At 41.8% G+C, this 21,114-nt stretch overlaps 1 protein-coding gene across 3 annotated transcripts in view; it reads right to left on the minus strand.

Moving 5' to 3' along the window:
- Positions 1–21,114, minus strand: part of Dnajb6 (DnaJ heat shock protein family (Hsp40) member B6) — a 102,080-nt gene that overhangs the window by 19,557 nt on the left and 61,409 nt on the right. For all 3 annotated transcript variants that reach the window (XM_038317946.2, XM_038317945.1, XM_038317944.1), the window contains exons 3-8: positions 16,489–16,598; positions 14,789–14,848; positions 13,633–13,743; positions 2,939–3,070; positions 1,279–1,420; positions 145–215 (exon numbers count right to left, since the gene is read on the minus strand). In XM_038317946.2, the coding sequence (XP_038173874.1) occupies positions 145–215; positions 1,279–1,420; positions 2,939–3,070; positions 13,633–13,743; positions 14,789–14,848; positions 16,489–16,598 (626 nt within the window). The remainder of the gene's footprint in view (positions 1–144; positions 216–1,278; positions 1,421–2,938; positions 3,071–13,632; positions 13,744–14,788; positions 14,849–16,488; positions 16,599–21,114) is intronic.

Here is a 21,114-nt window from a genome sequence, read left to right on the forward strand (position 1 = left end):
GTTATACAGAAAGTTGAGTTCGTTTGAAATCTTCAAAAAAAAAAGTTCCTGTTATTCCTCAAATGGTGCTTGTTATGGTTTAACATTTCTGTTAAATGCGTGCGTTGAATTACTTGTTATCCAAGCGTAGCAGGTGCTCCTTACCATTTATCGTCAAGGACTTTAACTGTCCGTCTTCTTCAACTTCTACTCTTTCTTGACCATTCTCCACAATTCTGTAAGAAATGATTCATTTAGAAACCTCTGTTCAATTGGGATGCAGAAAGAGTTTGCTTAGCAAACTTATGGCCCTAGGCTCAGTCCTTACAAACACAAAACAAGCTTTCATAATATTCTAGTTTCTTTTGCCAGGCGGTGGTGGCACACACCTTTAATCCCAGCAGAGACAGGTGGATCTCTATAAGTTCGAGGCCACCCAAATTGGTCTACAGAGGGAGTTCCAGGACAGGTTCCAAAGCTACAGAGAAACCTGTCGGGGAAGGGGGGAGCGGGGGAAGCGAGGGTGTTTCAGTTCTTTTTCAAATTTCATGTTCTTTCAAAACTAAGTTTGGACTCTCTAAATACTGTAAATCCACCTGCTAACTATACACATAGAGCAGCGCTGTGCTGGGTGTGGTCCCAGCCCTGCTCCATTAGAGTTTTCCTACTCGGGAAAGAACACTGCAACACTGGCAACAGGGAGCCTGTTACACGGGATCAGGGTGGCATGCCTAAAAGTCAACATTAGGCAAATAGTGAAAGCAAAAGGCTCTAAAGCTTTAGCTGATTTAGAAATTCAGCTCGGGGAGATGTGCAGAGCAAGCACATGAAACACTGTGCTACTAGACTCCAACAACTAAGAACAAATACTAAGCTTCATGTGATATACACTATAGCCAGCCCATGTCAAGTATTCATGCAAAAATTACTAAGTTCAAAACTTATTAAGCCTCAAAGGCCAGTAAGATGGCTTGGTGGGTTAAGGAACTAGTTAAGGAGTTCAAGGTCATCCAGGTCTACCAAGTCTCAAAAACTGAAAAAGAGTGGAAAAATAATAAGGGCTAGAGATATAGATCCAGTTTGTAGGACACCTGCCCTCTGTGGGCAAGATTCTGCATTTCAAGAACAATAGTGGTGTCGCAAACCTCTAACCACAGCATTGCAACCAAAAACTTCAAGATCTTGACTGAGCATTTAATGCACTGGGGGAAGAGTCAGGTGGCTCTCTGTAAATCTGAATGAGTTTCTGGTCTAGGTGACATCACTACCTCAAAAGTAAACAGATTCATTAATAAATACCTCTTCGTAGTGATTTTTTTGCCATTAACTATCTTAGTAGAAGTTGATATTGATTTGAAGTTGCCCACTCCGCTGCCACCAAATGATGCTGAAGAGAATGAAGTGAGACCCCCGTGTCCTAGTGACCCGAATGAACTGAATCCTACGGAGAAACAGAAAATAGTTAAAAGGCAGCATATGTCAAGTATTCATGCAAAAATTACTAAGTTCAAAACTTATTAAGCCTCAAAGGCCAGTAAGATGGCTTGGTGGGTTAAGGAACTAGTTGGTCATCCGGAGTTTGATCCCCTGCCGCCACAGTAGGAGACTTGAATGCCCTCCCCATCTCTGTGCATGGCACATGCTCCCCACAAGTGCCCACACATACACAAATACAAATAATCTCTAACTTTTTGGAGGGTGGGGTTCAAGACAGGGTTTCTCTGTGTAGCCTGGTTGTCCTGGAACTCACTCTGTAGACCAGGCTGCATCAAACTCAAAGCCATCTGCCTGCCTCTGCCTCGAGTGTGCCATCACCACCTGGCTTAGAACTTTTCTTGTTTCCCAAATGTTCACACCATACAGCTCACATTCCTAGGCATGTCTCAATCATTTAAGCTCTAAGACTGGTGATGCCCACAGGAAATGAGCATCAAAATGAAGAAATCAATAGTTTTGTTTACTTTTTTTGTTTTTGGGTTTTTGTTTACTTTTTCCAATATTATTATTACTAATGATTTTCTAGAGTAGTAGTTTTCAGCCTTTTTAATGTTGCAACCCTTTAATACAGTCCCTTATGTTGTGGTAACCCTAACCATAAAATTATATTCATTGCTATTACATAACTAATTTTGCTACTGTTAAGAATAAGAATGTAAATATCTGTATTCTCTGATGGGCTTAGGTGACCCTGTGAAAGGGTTGTTTGACAAGCTCAAGGGGTCACAAGCCACAGGTTAAGAACCACTCTAAGGTTCAACCAGATGCATGATTTGTCAATAGATAAGTTTGCCATTAAAACCTGATGACGATCCAGGCAGTGATGGCATGCACCTTTAGTCCCAGCACTTGGGAGGCAGAGGTAGGCGGATCAAGGCCAGCCTGGCCAACAGATATAGTTCCAGGATAGCTAGAGCTGTTACACAGAGAAATCCTACCTTGAAAAACGAAACAAAACAAAAACCTGATGACCTCAGTTTCATACCGAGAACCCATGTGGAAGGAAATCTCCCTCTGGTCTACAAACAAACCCAAATGGCATGCATTTGCCCAATTACTCATGTAAAACAATAGAACTTTTTTCCAAAATGGGAATAATGCCCTTTGTTTTCTTACATACAGACTTTAAAAAACCAGTGTGTGCTTCACAGTTGGGGCAAAACCTTATAAGCATCTTACTGCAGGGGAAACTACATGCCCCACATTCCCACAATAGTGGTCATGGCTTTTCTTAAGCTGAGACAAGGTATCATTGCAAACCCCAGCCTGACCCCTTAGAATCTTACTCAACTGGGATCCAGGGTCAAACATAGGATTACAGGCATTACTGTCTACACACCCACCCTCTGGACAGGAAATAGATTTCCAAGCACAGAGAGACCCACTTACCCAGTCCCCTACTAACTTCAAACTGTGCTAGCTAAAAGACTTGTTCAGACTCAGTAATCTAGGGCTTTAATACCTGTATCAAAAGCAGGAAATCCACCTCCAAAAGAAGGAAATCCACTGAAGGCAGAGAAAAACGAGCCTGTACCTCGGCTTCTATTTCCTCGGGAAGCCCTTCGGCCCCCAAAAAAGTCATCAAATGGGTCTTCTAAGAAACAAATGAAAATTTGCGTTATAAAAATAATTTCAAGTTTATTTTTTTCTTCTAAGAAGAAAAATACGTTAATGTCTTGATATACATTAGCCCATAGGAACAAATACCTTACTTAATAAGAGAACGGCTCTTAGCAGGTCTGGAGCACATGCCCAACACTTCCACTAACTGCTTGTCATTCAAAAAAAAAAAAAAATCCAATGCCACAAAGCAAATGACCAGACTCATAACGAGAACAATGTATCCATAAACACCTGGCTCTTTATCAAACCTTCAGAAGGCCATTCAACAAAGTTTTTTGCTCAGCATACAATTAGGCTCCTCAGAAAATAGTTTCAAATCTGATGTGTGCTTTTTGAATTATTTTCTGTACACACATCTTTGTATTTGTTGGGTGCATGTGCAGAGGCCTGAAGCATCCTGTCACCATGGAGCTGGAGTTAAAGACAGTTGTGAGATGCCTAACTTGAGTTCTGAAACCAATCTTCTGCAAGGAAAGAGCCATCTATTTCTCCAGCCTTCAACCTTAGATAATTGTCCAGATAGCCAGAGATGCTTTCTCCAAAGTAATTTAGAGTGGTCCACACCTTTAGTCCTAGCTGAAACACAAATCTCTAAACCCCAGACAAACCTGGTCTACAAAAGCTCCAATAGAGCAACAACAGGTGGATGTTAATTGCTGGTAAGCCTGATAAAGCTGTCCCAAAAATTCCATTTCTGTTCAATGTGACGGCTCAGAAATTTTTACAAAATAAGGCCAGAGAGCTGACTCAGAGGTTAAAGGAATCTTACAGGTTCAGTTCCTAGCACCTACATGGAACGGAGGTGGACAACCATCTCAACTCCAGTTCCAGGAGATACCGAGACCCTTTCCTGGCCTCCAGGGGCAGTACCCATGTGATACACAACACAGGCAGGCAAGACGCTCATAGGAATACACAAGAATCTTAAATTTTTAAGACCAGTAGAATCATGAAATACTCTGCCTGTGACAAATGACCATCACTTAACTGAAAACACGATGATGCTCCTGAAAAGAATAGGCTTAAACAGCCAGGCATGGTGGCCAGCACTCAGGAGGCAGAGGCAGGAGGATCTGGGTTCGAAGCAGCCAGCCTGGTCTACAGGAGTTCCAAGCCAGCCATGGCTAGAGAAACAGGGTGGGGGAGTAGCACCGAATCAATGACTCAGCAATAATACTCTACATCTAACATGTATCAGCACTACAGTCTAAAGTCAGCAGCAAGTTCCGTTTTTTATTATGGCAACTAACAATATAGTATTTATAGTTAATACCTTTTATTTTTGGCTGTGAGCCTAGCCATCTCTCCAGCCCAGTTACTACTTTTTAAACTTACCTTAGTGCTTTTATTTCCCCTAGGAGAAGTGAAAAATCTGTGAAAAATCACATACTTTCAAACAGAACTGCATACAGAAAGAGTCATATACGTATAAATGACAAGAGAACAAAACAAGAACTGGGTCTGCCTGCAGTCAGATGAACACAAAATCCCAGTGAGTCCAGGTTCCGGTCAGGGTCTATAACAAGCCATTCCTCCAAAAAGGAAGGTCAGGATTAGAACACAAGAACCAGAGCAAAGGCTTGGGGTACTCCAGAAAGCCAGGGATGGACACTGATCAGGGGCACAAGCTGGTCAAGGTTATTCTGAATAAGACTGGCCAGGCAGCTCTTAAGCTGGTCAAGTTATATTTAACAAATAAAGCCTGCCTGAAGTTCAGAGTGCCAAGCTAGCCACAGTAGTCAGCCATAGAGACCAGACAATGATGGCACACTTTTAGACGGATTGAACCAAGTGGTGATGGCTCACACCTTTAGTCCCAGCACTAGGGAGGTGGTGATGGGAAGTGATACAGCTGGCTGGACAGAGAAAGGAATAAGACAGAAGGATTCAATCTAGGTTTCACAGAGACACCATTCGGTCTGAGGATTCAGTAGAGGTAAAAGGTTTCTATACTGGCTGACTCCTTCTCTGATCTTTCAGCATTGACCCGGATATCTGACTCCGGGTTTTTACAATTAAGACCAAGTAGAATTCAACACTACACAGCTCTGCCTAAAGCTGAGTTCAAGAAAACAGGACTCGATGGTCCATGTCAGCTAACTTCTTCCAAGGTCTGACATGGTTGGATGAAAGGAACTTCTTGTGTCCACCAATAGGAACTTCTCTGCCCAAGAGTAAAGGGCTGTCTGAACTGTGACTGCAGGATGTCTTTTTTTTCCCCCCGAGACAGGGTTTCTCTGCAGATTTGGAGACTGTCCTGGAACTAGCTCTGGTAGACCAGGCTGGCTCCTGAAACTCATGGAGATCTGCCCGCCTCTACCTGGGATTAAAGGTGTATGACGCCACCACCACCTGGCAAGACCCTGTATTTAAAAAAAAAAAAGTATCTAAAATATCTGGACTGGAGTTTAGTACAAGGCCTTAGAGGTCCCATGCCCACCAACTGTGAACCCAGCACTTAGAAGAGGCAGGGGGACCAGATGCTCAGGCATTGGCAACACAGCTAAGTTTGAAGCCAGCCTAGGGCTCTGATCCTGGACTGTCACCACAATTAAAAGCATTAAAATCACATTATGTGATAATTTACAAGCTGGGGTCAACCCACATCATTAGCAAGAAAAATTCTCCACAGCCTATCTAAAACTAACCACGTTGTCATCTTATTTCTGTGTACACGTGTCCATGGATGTAGCAAGTCATCAGGCCTGCAGAGCAAATGTTTTTATTGGCTAAGGAGCTTATGCCTGTTCCAATTATATCTTTATTTTGAAAGTGCTTAAGTTTTATTTTGTTATTGTTTTTATAAGGATACAAAACAATATACATAAATATAAAAGGGCCCATTTATACTAAACTCAGGGTTGTAACCTGCAATTTCTCCTTAATTACTGTTCTGGATTATCTAGGGTCCGCAGTGTAGCTCAGTGGTGGAGCACTTGCTTAACGTATGTTGGGTGGGGCCGGGGAGATGGCTCAGAGGTTAAGAGCACTGATTGTTCTTACAGAGATCCTGAGTTCAATTCCCAGCAACCACAACCATTTGTAATGAGACCTGGTGCCCTCTTCAGGCATGCAAGTATACATGCAGACAGAACATTGTATACATAGTAAATAAATAAAATCCGTTAAAAATATATGTATCCTCTAGTAACACTCAGGAAGCTGATGAGATCACAAGTCAGAAGGCAGCTGGGGCTGTTACACAGTAAGACCCTGTCTCAAAGAGTGAAAGCAAGAGGACTGCTAAGACACCTCCGTGGATAAACACAGCCTCCCTGAGTACCAGAGAAAACTGCAAAATGTCCTGACCTCCAACAGCCGCCCCCCCATGGACACACTTTAATATAACAATACTTTTTAAGAGGGGCTGGAGATGGTTCAGCTGGTAGAGCACAGACTGCTCTTCCAGAGTACCCAGGGAGTTCAATTCCCTTACATACACGTGCTGGCTCACCATTCACATCTCAGGGGTCAGACTCCCCTCCTCTTCTGGCCTCTTCAAGCACCAGGTATGCACCCATATACATGCAGACAACACCCATACACATAAAATTTTTAAAAGGTTTTAAGGAGAAACTCTGTGCGGTCCTGCTTTCTGACACTGAAGAAACCAGCACTCCAGAATGACTAACAAAACATCTCTAAGTGGAAGGGGAAAACTACACACACACATTGGGTATTATAAAAGGTAACAAAAAGCCTAAGTGTTAGATTGGTGAAACATTTTAAATTTTGCGGGGCTGCTAGCTTCAAATCTAATGCTGGTGTGAACTCCCAATGGAAAAGCCCAGGAGCAAAATCATGTACGTACTCAATCAACACAGCTCCACAGCAGGGAGAATGTACCAGTGTCTCACAGGCCAAACACTCCATCCCTGTGCTTCCATAGCCAACACCCAAATACAAAAGCCGACAAGAATCAAGGGGGAAAAAAAAAACATAAAAGCATACAATACACCATGGTATTCCTTACATCTAACAAAACTGTGTGTTACTTTAAAAGCAAATAAATTACCAAATAAATTACCAATTAGGTGCCCAGGTTTAAAATCCCAGCACTTGAGAAGTAGAGCTTCCAAGGCCAGCCTGGGCCATTCTCTGCGAGCTACCTCACCCCAAACTGCTAAGCAGGTGCACATGCACCTAATCCTAGGGATAAGGAGGCAAAAGGACAGCTATAAATTCTCAGCTAGCCAGGGTCATATAGTAAAACCAGCTCTCAAGCAAAGACAAAGGAAAACGACAGGCCAGGAAAGATGACTCAGCACTTAAGAACACCAGCTGCTTTTCCAGAAGACCTGGGATAGATTCACGGCATCTGTCTGTAACTCCAGTTCCAAGCAACCTGATTCCCTCACAGACATACATGCAGACAGAACACCAGTGCACATAAAAGAAAAAAAGAAAAAAATGGCAGTCATTCTAAAGAGACACACAGGGCAAACACTAATCCCACTGCCTAAGAGCTCAAATTAAAGCACTTACTCATTGCAACTACAATTCTACAAGTACATTTACATTTCAAGAGTACAAAATTACTACTCGTAACTAACAAACAAAAACCACAGCAAGGGACCACACAAAACCACATGGCACCCAGGACAGCATCAAGTATGTTAAATTCTCAGTCACTTCCAACTTCTAAGTGATTTTGTGTACAATTGGTCTACTTCATGAGGAGCCCTGGAGACAGGATTATCACCGAACTGCCCCCCAGTGCTAACTGCTCTCTCTCACATGTGAAACTGCTGCTTACCTTTCCCCTTAATGTAAACTAAAGGGCAAGACAAGGCTACTGTTCCCTAAATCCACAGCAGAGAGCTGAAAATTGGCTGAACTACTTACTCACAAAGTCATGGACACTCAAAGGTTGTTATGCTCACCTGTGAGTTTCCATGAGTTGTCCGATGGCATGAACACAACATAAAAATGTGTAGACTAAGCCAAGTGTAGTGCCCACCCCTTTAGTCTTAGCTCGTGGGAGGCAAAGGCAGGCTACTGAGTTTGAGACTAGGCTGGTTTACATAGCAAATTCCAGGCTAGATGGGGCCACGTGGAATGACCCTGTCTCAATTATATGTATTAAATATGCAACCAAAAAAGGTACTTGTTAGCCGGGCGGTGGTGGCGCACGCCTTTAATCCCAGCACTTGGGAGGCAGAGGCAGGCGGATCTCTGTGAGTTCGAGACCAGCCTGGTCTACAAGAGCTAGCTCCAGGACAGGCTCTAAAGCTGTAGAGAAACCCTGTCTCGAAAAACCAAAAAAAAAAAAAAAATTAAAAAAAAAAAGGTACTTGTTTCCTTCACACTTGGTTGAGAGAGGGAGGAGAGGGAGGTTAAATGCTGAATAGGAAATGCTACAGAAAAATCTCAAAAATACTGTGAGAGTGGCCAGGTGTCAGACTCCTAAGTAAAGAACACAAGCCTCAAAAAAAAAAAAAAAAAAAAAAAAAAACTTCAAATATCACATCCTCTACTTCATTCAGCACTCTTGAAATCACCCAGTTCATTACAAACATCACCAAAGCAGCCTCCATCCTCCTTCCTCATGGTTTATTATCAATCTCTAACTTAATGTGGCCTCACACCTCAACAGTCCCATTTTTCTTTAGAACAAGCAAGGAAGCCAATGAAAGATACAGGCAAGCTGTAGTCTAAAAGCCAGTGATGTTGTATTTAATAACTAGCTGGAAGTTAAATGGTCTAACATGCTTCTATAGACTTTAAAATCTTATCCTAAACTCTCAAATCCCACAAGTTGTACTTTGTCCTTAAACAATTAAGGACGTCTGTGATCACACCGAAGATGTAATCAACAAACCATGTGCAGTATTGCTTCCACTCTCATCTCTGCATTACATTTTTCTTAACTTCCAACTTTTCGAACATCCCCAGTCTAGTAATAAACTTCTTAGTTTATTACAAGATCCTAAACTATAGGCTAGGATTTAAACCTAAGCAACTCAGAGTCTTGCAGAGCTCCTACTAGCAGCTACCTCCCTGAAGTAACCAGGATCAAATGAACTCATGGACCAGGGATCATCATGGTCACGGGAGAAACTCGACTGGGAGTCGGTGTGCAGAGTCACCTGAGAGCTGCCCACAACACACCTGCTTCAGCTAGGGGAGACCCTGGCATACCTTTACCTTGGACCTGCACACTGAGAAGTTTGTTGTTTAACCACTACGACTGAGTCTTTTGTTACAGCAATCTGGGCTGCTAGCCCAGTCATCCTACAAAGAGTGTTGGCTGGAGCATCTGGGCCTCCTCCCCTCCCTGGTCTCCAGGTCAACTCTGGTAATCTAACCACATACAACATGGTGGTGATAGAAGCAATTTCTTTTTATTCTAGATAAATTTTAAATAAAATAAATCTTCTTATAAAATAGAGACCCAGGCCATTTCTTTCTGTTTATTGTTGAACAAGCAGCGCCTCGGGTTCCGGCCCACTGTGCTCCTCCTCGCTCAGCAGCTCCTCATATTCCTCGCTGAGCTCCTCGGCATCCCCGAGACTGGCTTCCTCCTCGCTGGAGACGAGGTCCAGGTCCTCACTGAGAAGTCCGCCCTGGCCCCAGCTACAGCCTTCACTTGACTCATCTTCACTAAGGTCCAGCTCCTCACTGGATATCACATCCAAAACCTCACTGTGCTCGTCACTCAGGGCGTCTTCTACTGACTCCTCAAAACAGGGCTGGTCTAGTTCTTCACTAGGCTCCAAGTCCTCACTGGCCACTTCCTCGAATCCTGGGGAGTAAAATGACTGACTCACTACAGTAAATTTATGGCTCAGAAAACTACCCTCCACACAATCGCCCTCCCCCAAAAGGTCTCTTTCCAAGGTTCTCCTCACCCTGGGCTTTTCCAGTAGCCTATTCCTTCCTTCCCCAGAGTTCATAAGACTTTTTGAAGAAAGAACACACTAAGTGGTCAAGGGAGAGAGAGGAGAGACCAGACCCTCTGCCAACAACAACAAAGGCAGTTTGGACGTTCTAAAGTGAGAACGAAAATGAAATGTGGCGTGCAACCCACAGTTCTCTAAGAGATACTTCCTGCCATGACTGATAAGAATCAAAAGACCACTACTGACTGGTTAACTGTCGGTCTTACACTACTAGGTTTACATAACCAGGACACAAGTAGTGCTGTTCTGGGTTAGTAAAACACATGAAGAGATAGATCATCCTAATTCAAATTAATACACATCCTGTTTCAATCAATATTTCAAGAAAGGCTCATTTGTGGGTGAGACCCATAGTCTGGGAAATGTAAAGGCCATTCCACGTACATCCACTCCACTACTGAGCTCCTTGTAGGAAGTGCCTATACAGGCCTTCCTGAAAAAGCGGCTGATCACAGAGAAAGGTGTTTCATCTCCTGCAGGATCCCAAAGCATCTTCCTGCTCTAAGTAAGACTCTAAATCTGAGGACCCCATCACCAGAGTAAGAGACCTGAAAATTTTGAGCACAGTATAGATAGCTCAACAGTACCTTACAACCGAACATAAGGACATTGTGTGATCAATCCCAGCACATGGAAGGCTGACCAGGAATACAGGAACAGCCTGGACTATGCTTTAAAACAAAATCTTAAAAATGACTTTTGGGGAGGCAGAAAAGGGTTAGGGATTAGGTCTATAAAACTTTGAATAGCCTCAAACTCAGGACTGTCTTCTGTCTCAGTCTCCCAGTAGCTAAAACAAGCATACTACATTTTACTATATCCAGCATATTTACAATAGATCTAGAACTACTCTGAAAAACCAAACCCCTCCCCAAAAATATAGGAGGAATATAGAAGTTCGGTGTATAAAACTTTAAAATGAAAATTAGCTGGCTACAATCAAGAGACTGTGACTGGGTTTACAAGGTCTGGATGCTGCTGGCCATGCACTAGGTCCCCAGCCCTGCATGAAGGACCCAGTCTGCACTCCACATACCACCAGCAGGCTGCACGGTCACCTCATACACGTAGTAGCCATGGAGCAGCTTCTTTTCCTGTGCGAAAATCCTTACTGCCTGAAAATGGAAGTCCCCTAGAAGACCTACAAGAATGGATTGAACAAGTATCACTGCCACACTCATCAAGGCAATGCAGGAAGGGAGTGCCTACCTGACCGAAACCTGAGATAGAACAGACCTCAGCAAGCCTAATACATTCTTGCACTACTGATAAAAACGTAGCTTGTCTAATTAAAAGCTCTATTATATACCTTCAAAATAAAAGAACTGTCCAAAGGCTAGATGGAATATCAGATTCTTTTTCTCAAGGCAAACAATCACGGACCATGTACCTGACTAAAGAGGAACGAGCATGTGGGCATGCAGACACAAACTTCTTTGTTGTGACAGTGCTAGGGACAGATCCAGGGTTCATACATACCAGGGAAGCATCCAACACTAACATCCACCACAGATGAGAGTTGTGTTGTTTTTAGTCTTTTGTTGTTGGTTACAAGACTTATGTAGCCAGGCATGGTGTTGTTCATCTTTAATAACAGCACCGGGAGGAAGAGGCGGGGGGAATCATCTCTGTGAGTTGGAAGCCAGCCTGGTCTACAGGGCAAGTTCCAAGGCAGTACCACAGAGAAGCCCTGACTCCAAAAACAAAAACCCACTATGTAGCCTTGAACGGCCTCAAATTCATGATTTTTCTGCCTCAGTTTCCCCAAGTTCTGAATTATAAAAATGTGCACCGCACAACAGGCTTCAATTTTTCTTTATCAAGAGGAGGCCTAACCTCCTGAGAAAAAGAAAAGTAGGCCTCCTTCATCTTATGAATGGCCAAGCTGCAGCAGACAAGCTGTTCTACTCAGCAAAGACATCAGAACATTATCCAACACCACTCTGTCCCACCACAAAACAAGGTGGAATTTACTAATGGCTAACTTTTTATTGTTCTTGCTTCTTGAGACAGAATACTGCAAGTCGGCTGCCTTGGAATGCAGTATGCTGTCAAGAGCTGGTCCTGCAGCCATGATCACATCTAGCTGGTTTTAGTTTCTTCGAGCTACATCTGCACTTCAACATTCAGATAACAAAGGATACAATAATGTTCACTTCTATCCTATTAAAAATTACTCATGGCTTTGTCTGAAGTATGTACATAAATACTAGAATTAGAGACTTTAAATCATTACTTCTTTTTAAACACACATTTATTTATTAGTGTGTTCCTGTACAAATACTCACGCACCAAATTCAGGTCCTGTTTGGTGACAGATGTCTTTACCTGCTGAGCCATATTCATACTGTGTACTACTAGTGGGCAAGTCCTTAATCTGTAATTTTAAATGCCCGACAATCTTTGTGTTATTGGTGTCACACTTACTAATTTGTTTGAAGGGAACCTTCTGTATGGTCTTCTATCAAACCACTCCATCCCTAACCTCACTTGCAGCAACCTTTCTCCTACTCCTAAGACCTTACTCCTATTTCATTTCAGTTAGGAATGAGCATGCTCTCTCTGACACATTCACTGTTTTCCTTCCCAAGGGAAGGCAAGATATAAACACCAATCAAAAGCACACAGGCACACACTGAGATCTACTACAGGAGCACAACATGAAAAGTCTAAAACCTACCAGATCCAGGTGACTTGTTCCTCTTCACACCTACAACAAGTCACGCAGGGCTCCCACCTGTCTCCCTCTGGTATTACTGGTAGACAAAATTGTCTTTTTTCCCTTGTGGAGTTGCTGATGATGTGAGTCTCTTCAGCCACACAGGATGTATTTCCCTCTCAGTGCACCCGGACAAGAGGCAGCAACCACACGTCCAACCCTGACCTTCCCTGTCAAACACTCAAATAGGTCTCAATAATACAGAACATCGCTAGTAACCGGCAACCAACAAAGATATGGAAAAGGCATAGGGTCGGGCATCAAAGCACAAGATGGGAGAATCTATTTCCCACAATCCAACAGTTGTTCACCTAACACCATCTCCTTTAACAACATCATCCTCAACACTCCTGATTCCTCCAGTCTTGCTCTAGGGGCAACCCCTCTTCTCAACTCCAAAGTGGACTGCAGTAAGTTAGAAAAGGCTGTGTTTATGGAACATGTATGTTCTGAACAGCATCTATGATGTTTAGTGAATCTCGCAAACTCACAAACTGATAAACTAGCTAGCTCGTGGAGTGGTGGTAACTCAGAGCTAAGAGAAGTCAGTATATCCAAGGTCCTGGGTTCAAATTCTTAACACTACAAGCAAGAAATAAAATTCTTTAAAAAAAAGATGAAACATTTAAGATCAGATTTCCAACATCCTGTCTTGTCCCAAAATGAATTCACTGGAAGGCAAAAACAAACGAACTAAAATACAACAATACACATGGAAGAGGGGAAAAAATACACTAAACTCTTTTATTGCTGAAGTCACAAATTCAAAAGCTCTGAAACGATTGGCAGAAAATAAATGATTCCACTGGTCTGTAAAAATAAAGGTTAGTAACATGGCACAGTATTAAGTGCAAGGGGCACCACAAGACCTCACCAAGCCAGACAAGAGGATGGACCAAAGTAGTTACTTACCAAAGAAGTCAAATGAAAATGGGTCCCTTCCACCAAAAAATTCCCTGAAGACATCATCTGGATTCCGGAATGTGAAGCCAAACTCAAACGGACTGTCGAAATGACTTCCACCTATACAAGCATAGTAAAGTGTTTAGCCTTTGAATTCTGGCATTTCTAAGCAACATTTGTTCATCAATCATTGTATGCTTCGTGGTCTAAAAGAGAAGATATTCCATACATCTGGGATTCTAAACACCACAAGCCTTATATGCTAACTGGACTCGCCTAGCATTGACTATATTTGTGTGCGCAGGTCTAATTCTTTCCCAATCTGTCTACAGAACTGCTTCCATCTCCAAAACATATTGTCCACTAATCATAAAGGCTTATGAAGCCAAAGCAAATAATATATTTATACTCCACCAATTTCTCCATAGGTACAATTTGTGCATATTAGGTCAAAGCTTTTTTTTTTTTTAAGATTTATCTATCAATTGTGTATACAGTGTTGTCTGCATGTATCCCTGCAGGCCAGAAAAAGGCACAAGATCTTATTACATAGAGATGGCAGTGAACCACCATGTGGTTGCTGAGAATTGAACTCGGATCTTTGGAAGAGCAGCCAGTGCTCTTAACCGTTGAACCATCTCTCCAGCACCCCACAGCAAGAATTCTAAGGACCATGATGAAGCAACTCATCTACTGAGCACCATTTTCATAAGACAGGCAGTATGCGCTGCTTAAACCTAAGATGAAAACACAGTAAGGTTATCTATCACAATACATACCGCAACATAAATATCCTAATTTGACAAATGTGTGGACAGGTCTCACTATGTAAAAGAAGCAGACTGGCCCTAAACTCTCAAAGCTCCTATCTAAGTCTCTTTTGGTTCAGTTTTTCTTTTCTTCTCTTTTTTAAGGAGGCAAAACACAAGGACTATAATCACACACAGTGTCCTGAAACTCACCAGGCACTCAATTGACAGGCACTGTCCTGCCTCAGTCTCCCAAGGTGCTAAGATTATAAGCATTTCTCTATGTCTACCCAAATTTACCACTCTCTAGGCTAATGTGTACTGATGATAATATCAGGTACAAATCACATGAACTCAACAAATAAGGACAACTTGGTCAAGACCTATGTCTTCAAAAAGAAAATCCACTGACATACCTCCTCCTCCACCATTTAATCCTTCTTTGCCGTATTTGTCATAGATGTCCCGCTTTTTTGCTTTAAATTTGAAAGGGAAAAAAAAAGTCATTATGAGCAAGTTCTTTCAAACCCTCAAAATTCAGTGAGTACTTCTCCCAGGTTTTAAATCTAGGTTCAGAGTTTAATAGAAAAGAGGCAGGAGACTTACTTATCTCTCCCCTCTTTCCTGAAACACAAGTTGGCAAACTTTTAAGCGCTACAAATGCTTGGAGGTGATTTACTACAATACAAATTCCAGGGAACTTTAAGAGTGGTGTAGAAAGCAGATAAGCACCTCCATAAGACTGGCTGTGCAAGGCACAGGTAGCTCACAGGTGCTGTGCTGGTATCCACACACACCCTGTTTTCCTTTGCACTCCCAGAGTAGGACAGCAAAAGCAGAGCTGCCACTTGTATTCATCCTTCTGTCGTCGCCCCCCCCCCCCACCAAGAAGTCTCATTCTACAACAGGGGAAACAAATAAGAACCACTCATTTTTAATAAGAGCCCTTATAAAAACAGTGGCAAAACTCTGAGGTCCGTCCATGCTCCAGTCACAAGAGTTCAAAAGTCCCAACAGTATTAAGACCAAATTTGTAGGATTTCCGTTATCAGTGTCTTCATAAGTAAAAATAAATAAATAAATAAATAAAAAATAGATAGATAGATAGATAGATAGATAGATAGATAGATAGATAGATAGATAGATACTTCTGAAGTAGTTTCCTGGACTACCTTTAAAAGTGAGAAAGAAGAAGACACGTCAGAGTACAGAAAATGGAAGGGGTTATATACAGTAAGCTGGTGTGGTGAGTTTTACCTCAGGTTCCTTCTAGAAACAGATTTTTAAAGCTAGTAACCTATTTGTGCTTTCCTCTGGTTAGTGAATCAGTACCTAACCCTTTCAAGTCAAGTCTCTGCCTTGACTCATGTCAGGCCACCAAGCAGGATAGTGCTTAGGATGTGGGCAGTACTTTCCCAGTCTCTGTCCCCAGCCCTGCAGATACAAAATCTTCCCTTTAACACAAACACAAACTTGATGGCTGCCCTAACTGGCGGCTAATCAATCCTTCACCTAACTGCAAAACACAACCCTTCTAATTCCTATGCTCTATTTTTTTTAATATTTATTTATTCATTATGTATATAATATTCTATCTGTGTGTATGCCTGCAGGCCAGAAGAGGGCACCAGACCTCATTACAGATGGTTGTGAGCCACCATGTGGTTGCTGGGAATTGAACTCAGGACCTTTGGAAGAGCAGGCAATGCTCTTAACCTCTGAGCCATCTCTCCAGCCCCTCCTATGCTATAAAGAAGCTATAAAGAAGGGAATCAAAGTCTAAATTATCCAAGTAGCAAAATCCCATTAATAAAGTCCTCCTTCAGTAAAACAATATAGATATGGTCAAGATGATCAGGAGTGGACACAAGAGTTCTTAAACCCAACCTCTCCCTCTTAACTCCAGCCCTAGGAACATCTTCCCATAGCCTATAGCTCCCCAGCACTGGTGGTTAACTGCACCAGATGCAAGGCCACAGGAAAACTAAAACCTTTCGAAAAGGGGAGCAATCAAGGTGGGAGCAAACAAATCCTGTGTCTGTGCTCTGCTATCTCTGGAAAGGCCTGTCCTGATTCAGCCCCTCTCAGAGCCCTTCACAAGCTCAGACTGACTTACCATCCGATAACACCTCATATGCCTCAGCTACTTGTTTGAATTTCCGCTCTGCTTCTTCTTTATTTTCAGGATTTTTGTCCGGATGCCATTTAAGTGCCTGTTTCCGATACCTGGAAAGATGAAATGGGTGTATAATGAGCACACATGAAGTCCATAAAACTTTACTAACATAAGCAGCTGGGTGTGGTAGTGAATACTTTTAATCCCAGCACTGAAAGGCAAAGTGCAAAAGAGTCTGTTCTGTGCCTTGAGACCAATTTGATCTACATAGTGAGTTCCAGGCCAGTCAGGGCTATACACAGTAAGACCCTCTCTCAAAAAAAGGGTAAGGAGAAAGGGAAAAAAAAAAAAGTCCAGCGGTGATGGTACACATCTTTAATCCCAGCACTTGGGGGAGGGCAGATGCAGGCGGATCTGGTCTACAAAAGCAAGTTCCAAGACAGGCTCCAAAGCTACAGAGAAACCCTGTCTGGAAGGAATTAAACAAACAAAAAAAAGGGGGAGGGGGGGGGACATAACCTTAAACCAAAGAAATAGCTTTAGTACATTAATGATTTTTCAAAAATTGCTGAAGATGTTAGCTGGCTATGGCCCATACTGGATTAACAATTCAAGAACGAAGCAATTTATTTCAAAACTTACAAGGTGATAAGTACTTAAATAGTCCAAGAACTGGCTCTGGGGCCTGGGGTGGTATGAGCGAGGCCAGTCTTTTTATAGACCAAAAAAAGGGGGGGGTGAGATTTGAGGGGGAGAATTGGCTCTGGGAAAGAAACTAAAGGACCCACATGTATCTCCTGGATCTTGAACTTGATTGTATTTTACCTTCTAGTCATTCTCTTTATAGGAATTCTTACGAAGAGAAGCTATTTTAGAATGAATATTTTTATCACACAAACAGAATAAAATAAAGACCTATGTAGAAAATGTTTCTGAATTGATTTTGAAAGAAAAATTGAGACTTCATCAATTAGCAGGAATAGACCCAAAAGAAATTGTGGTACCTTTTACTAATGCTGAAATCACCTCACTATGGGCAGAAAATGAACATTTTAAAAAGAGCTTGCAGTCATCTCCTTGGTAGCAACTTGGAGCAAATATCCCACAAGCAAGAGACTTCAGTTTATAAAAAGAACTGGATCCTGCCTCACACTGTTCAAGGAACATTCTATACTGATGCAAATAAATCAGGAAAGGCAGATTTGTGTATGTTTTGTTTTGTTTTTGGAGACGGTTTTTCTGTGTAGCTTTGGAGACTGTCCTGGAACTCACTTCATAGACTAGCCTGGCTTCCACCTCACCTCACAGAGATCTGCCTGCTCTGCCTACCGAGTGCCAGGATTAAAGGCGTGCGCCACCAATCACCTGGCTGAAAGGTAGGTTTTCTAAGGCAGGAAAAACAAGTGACTCAAAGCTCTTAAGACTCCATTCAAAAGTGAGAATTATAGAGTCTCTTCACTGAGTTATTCTCAACATGGAAGAGTTGTTTTTTATATGTTGAAACCACTGAATTTACTCTAGATGATGCATATATCAACTTTGTTATTTATTCAACTACAACAAGTAAGCAGAAGTAGAAATCATCCATTGTGGAGGCTGGTGAGATGGCTCAGTGGTTAAGAGCACTAGTTCAAACAACGAGGTTATTCAATTTAAACTAACCTATAGACTAACAAATGGCAGGGCTGGAGAGAGAAATGGCTCAGCAGTTAAAAGCACTGTCTGCTCTTCCAGAAGTCCTGAGTTCAATTCCCAGCAACCACATAATGGCTCACAACCATCTGTAATGAGATCTGTTTCCCTCTTCTGGCATGCAGAATTTAAAAAACATATGCCTTTCATTTGATCATGCACAAAAAAATCTTCACTATTAAAAGATAATACAGCCAGGCATGATGGTACACACCTTTAATCCCAGCAATTAGAAGAGATAGGTGGTAGATCTCTGTGAGTTCAAGGCCAGCCTGATCAACAAAGAGAATTCCAGGGCAGACACCAAGGCTGTTAAACAGAGAATACCTGAGAGGGGGGTGTGTGTGTGTGTGTGTGTGTGTGTGTGTGTGAGAGAGAGAGAGAGAGAGAGAGAGAGAGAGAGAGAGAGAGAGAGAGAGAGAGAGGAGAGAGAGAATATGAGTATGAATATATAGGTGTCAAGTGGTGAGGTACTTGGGGAGGCAGAGGCAGGCAGATCTCTGTTGTTTGAGACCAGTCTAGTCTATATTGAGTTCCAGGGCAGGCTCTAAAGCTACACAGAGAAACCCTGTCTCAAAAAAATAAAAAAGATGGTCTAGCCTCAGACTACTCCAGCCAGAACTTCAGAAGTCCTGCACAGTCCCATCACACTGAAACTGGGCAACACTTAACTCTCCAAGGACTTGACCGAGAACTTGACCATTATCTCAATTTTCTCAGGGTCCCCTTAAAGATGCTGTCACCTAGAAAACAGGGAGCAATTTTAAAAACATGATGCCTACATTCCCAAGAGGTAGGGAGGAGTTTTGGTCATTCGGTGGATTTTGGATGCTATCAATCATTGAGGTGGTTGGTTGCAAGTTGTTATTGGTCATGGGGTGGAGGGACTAAGCAAAGGAAGTTAGATTCAGGGATCTCTTTATGAAAAGAAAGAAGAGGGAATATAGAACGACAGGATAAGAAGGTAGATTACTGAATTGACTTTTACACTAAAAAGTAACTACTAGTCTCAAATATTTCACATTTAAGGTATTTTTGTATATTAATACAAATTTAAGGTTACTTTTGTTATAACATATATATATATATATATATATATATATATATATATATATTTATTTCTATTCTTGTTTAAGATATTGAACTTATGCAGCTCATTTAAAAATGTAAGGTAAAGGGGCTGGAGAGATGGCTCAGTGGTTAAGAGCATTGCCTGCTCTTCCAAAGGTCCTGAGTTTAATTCTCAGCAACCACATGGTGGCTCACAACCATCTGGAATGAGGTCTGGTGCCCTCTTCTGGCCTGCAGGCATACATGTAGACAGAATATTGTATACATAATTAATTTTTTTTAAAAAAAATGTAAAGTTCTAGTTCTTGATAGCTATTATTACAGCCTATTTAGGAGGGTTAAGAAATGCAGGTCGGTAGTAATCTCTAACAATCAAATTTGTAGCCATATTAGGTATATTTCCAAGATCAAACATATATTTTATTATATGATGGTCTTCAAACACTTCAGAGGCCCACAAAATATGGCATTTAAGATGTTTTAATAAAATAAGGCTTTTCATTGACAGTGAGTCACATCTGCTCCTGAAAGCACCAATTTACTTTAAAAAGAAAGGGGGGGGGGGGGTGGGAGCTGGAGAGATGGCTCAGAGGTTAAGAGCATTGCCTGCTCTTCCAAAGGTCCTGAGTTCAATTCCCAGCAACCACATGGTGGCTCACAACCATCTGTAATGGGGTCTGGTGCCCTCTTCTGGCCTGCAGGCATACACACAGACAGAATATTGTATACATAACAAATAAATAAAATATTTTTTTAAAAAAAGGGCTAGAGAGATGGCTCAGCGGTTAAGAGCATTGCCTACTCTTCCACAGGTCCTGAGTTCAATTCCCAGCAACCACATGGTGGCTCACAACCATCTGTAATGAGGTCTGGTGCCCTCTTCTGGCCTTCAGGAATATAAGCAGACAGAATATTGTATACATAATAAATAAATGAATGAATAAATAAATAAATAAGTAAGTAAGTAAGTAAAAAGAGAAAGATGGTAGACATTGAAGAACCTTCATATTTGAGTTGGCTTTCATTGTGGCAAAGTTAGCCGCTGGACAAGAAACTGCCCTTGCCTCAACTGCTGACAGTGGGCTGTTCAAATTGGACAAGCAGGACAAAAGTAGGACAGTCCTTCCAAATTCCTGCCTCACAGAAAAGTCTATCAGATATTCTAGGCCTGTAGGCCCAAGAAGGATATCCCAATGTTGCAGAAGAACACCTTGGGTGACTATCCAGGCAGCCAGCTGCTTCTGTCATTTATATAGTTTGGGAAGTTGTTTCCTATGCACTGCCTGTTTACTTGGGTAATATTTTGCTTCTTGGGTCTCTGATGGGATTAAAGACTAGGTAATTATACCATTTTCTTTGTTGCCAAATTCAGAAAAAAAAGTTACAAGAGATGAGAGTTTATAAGGCTGAGAGAAATAAAAGCTTAAGTTGTTTATCTAAGAAATGTTTTAAGATCTAAAAAGAGGGCTAGAGAGATGGCTCAGAGGTTAAGAGCATTGCCTGAGTTCAATTCCCAGCAACCACATGGTGGCTCACAACCATCTGTAATGGGGTCTGGTGCCCTCTTCTGGCCTGCAGGCATACACACAGAATATTGTATACATAATAAACAAACAAACAAACAAATAAATAAAAGATCTAAAAAGATATTTTGGGCTGATAATACAAGTCATGGTGGAAAGTGGCTTAGGTATAAAACATTGGATTCAACAAGATGAAAAAGAGCATTTTCTCCAAATTTGCAAAATACAAATATGCAAAATACAAATAGACTGAAACACAGTGAATATAATTCTTACTTGATAATTGTTTTTTTACATTTTTTATTATTATTAAATTTGATAATTGTTCTTATTGTATATA

The sequence above is a fragment of the Arvicola amphibius genome, chromosome 2, assembly GCF_903992535.2.
Source record: "Arvicola amphibius chromosome 2, mArvAmp1.2, whole genome shotgun sequence".
Taxonomy (NCBI): Eukaryota; Metazoa; Chordata; class Mammalia; order Rodentia; family Cricetidae; genus Arvicola; species Arvicola amphibius.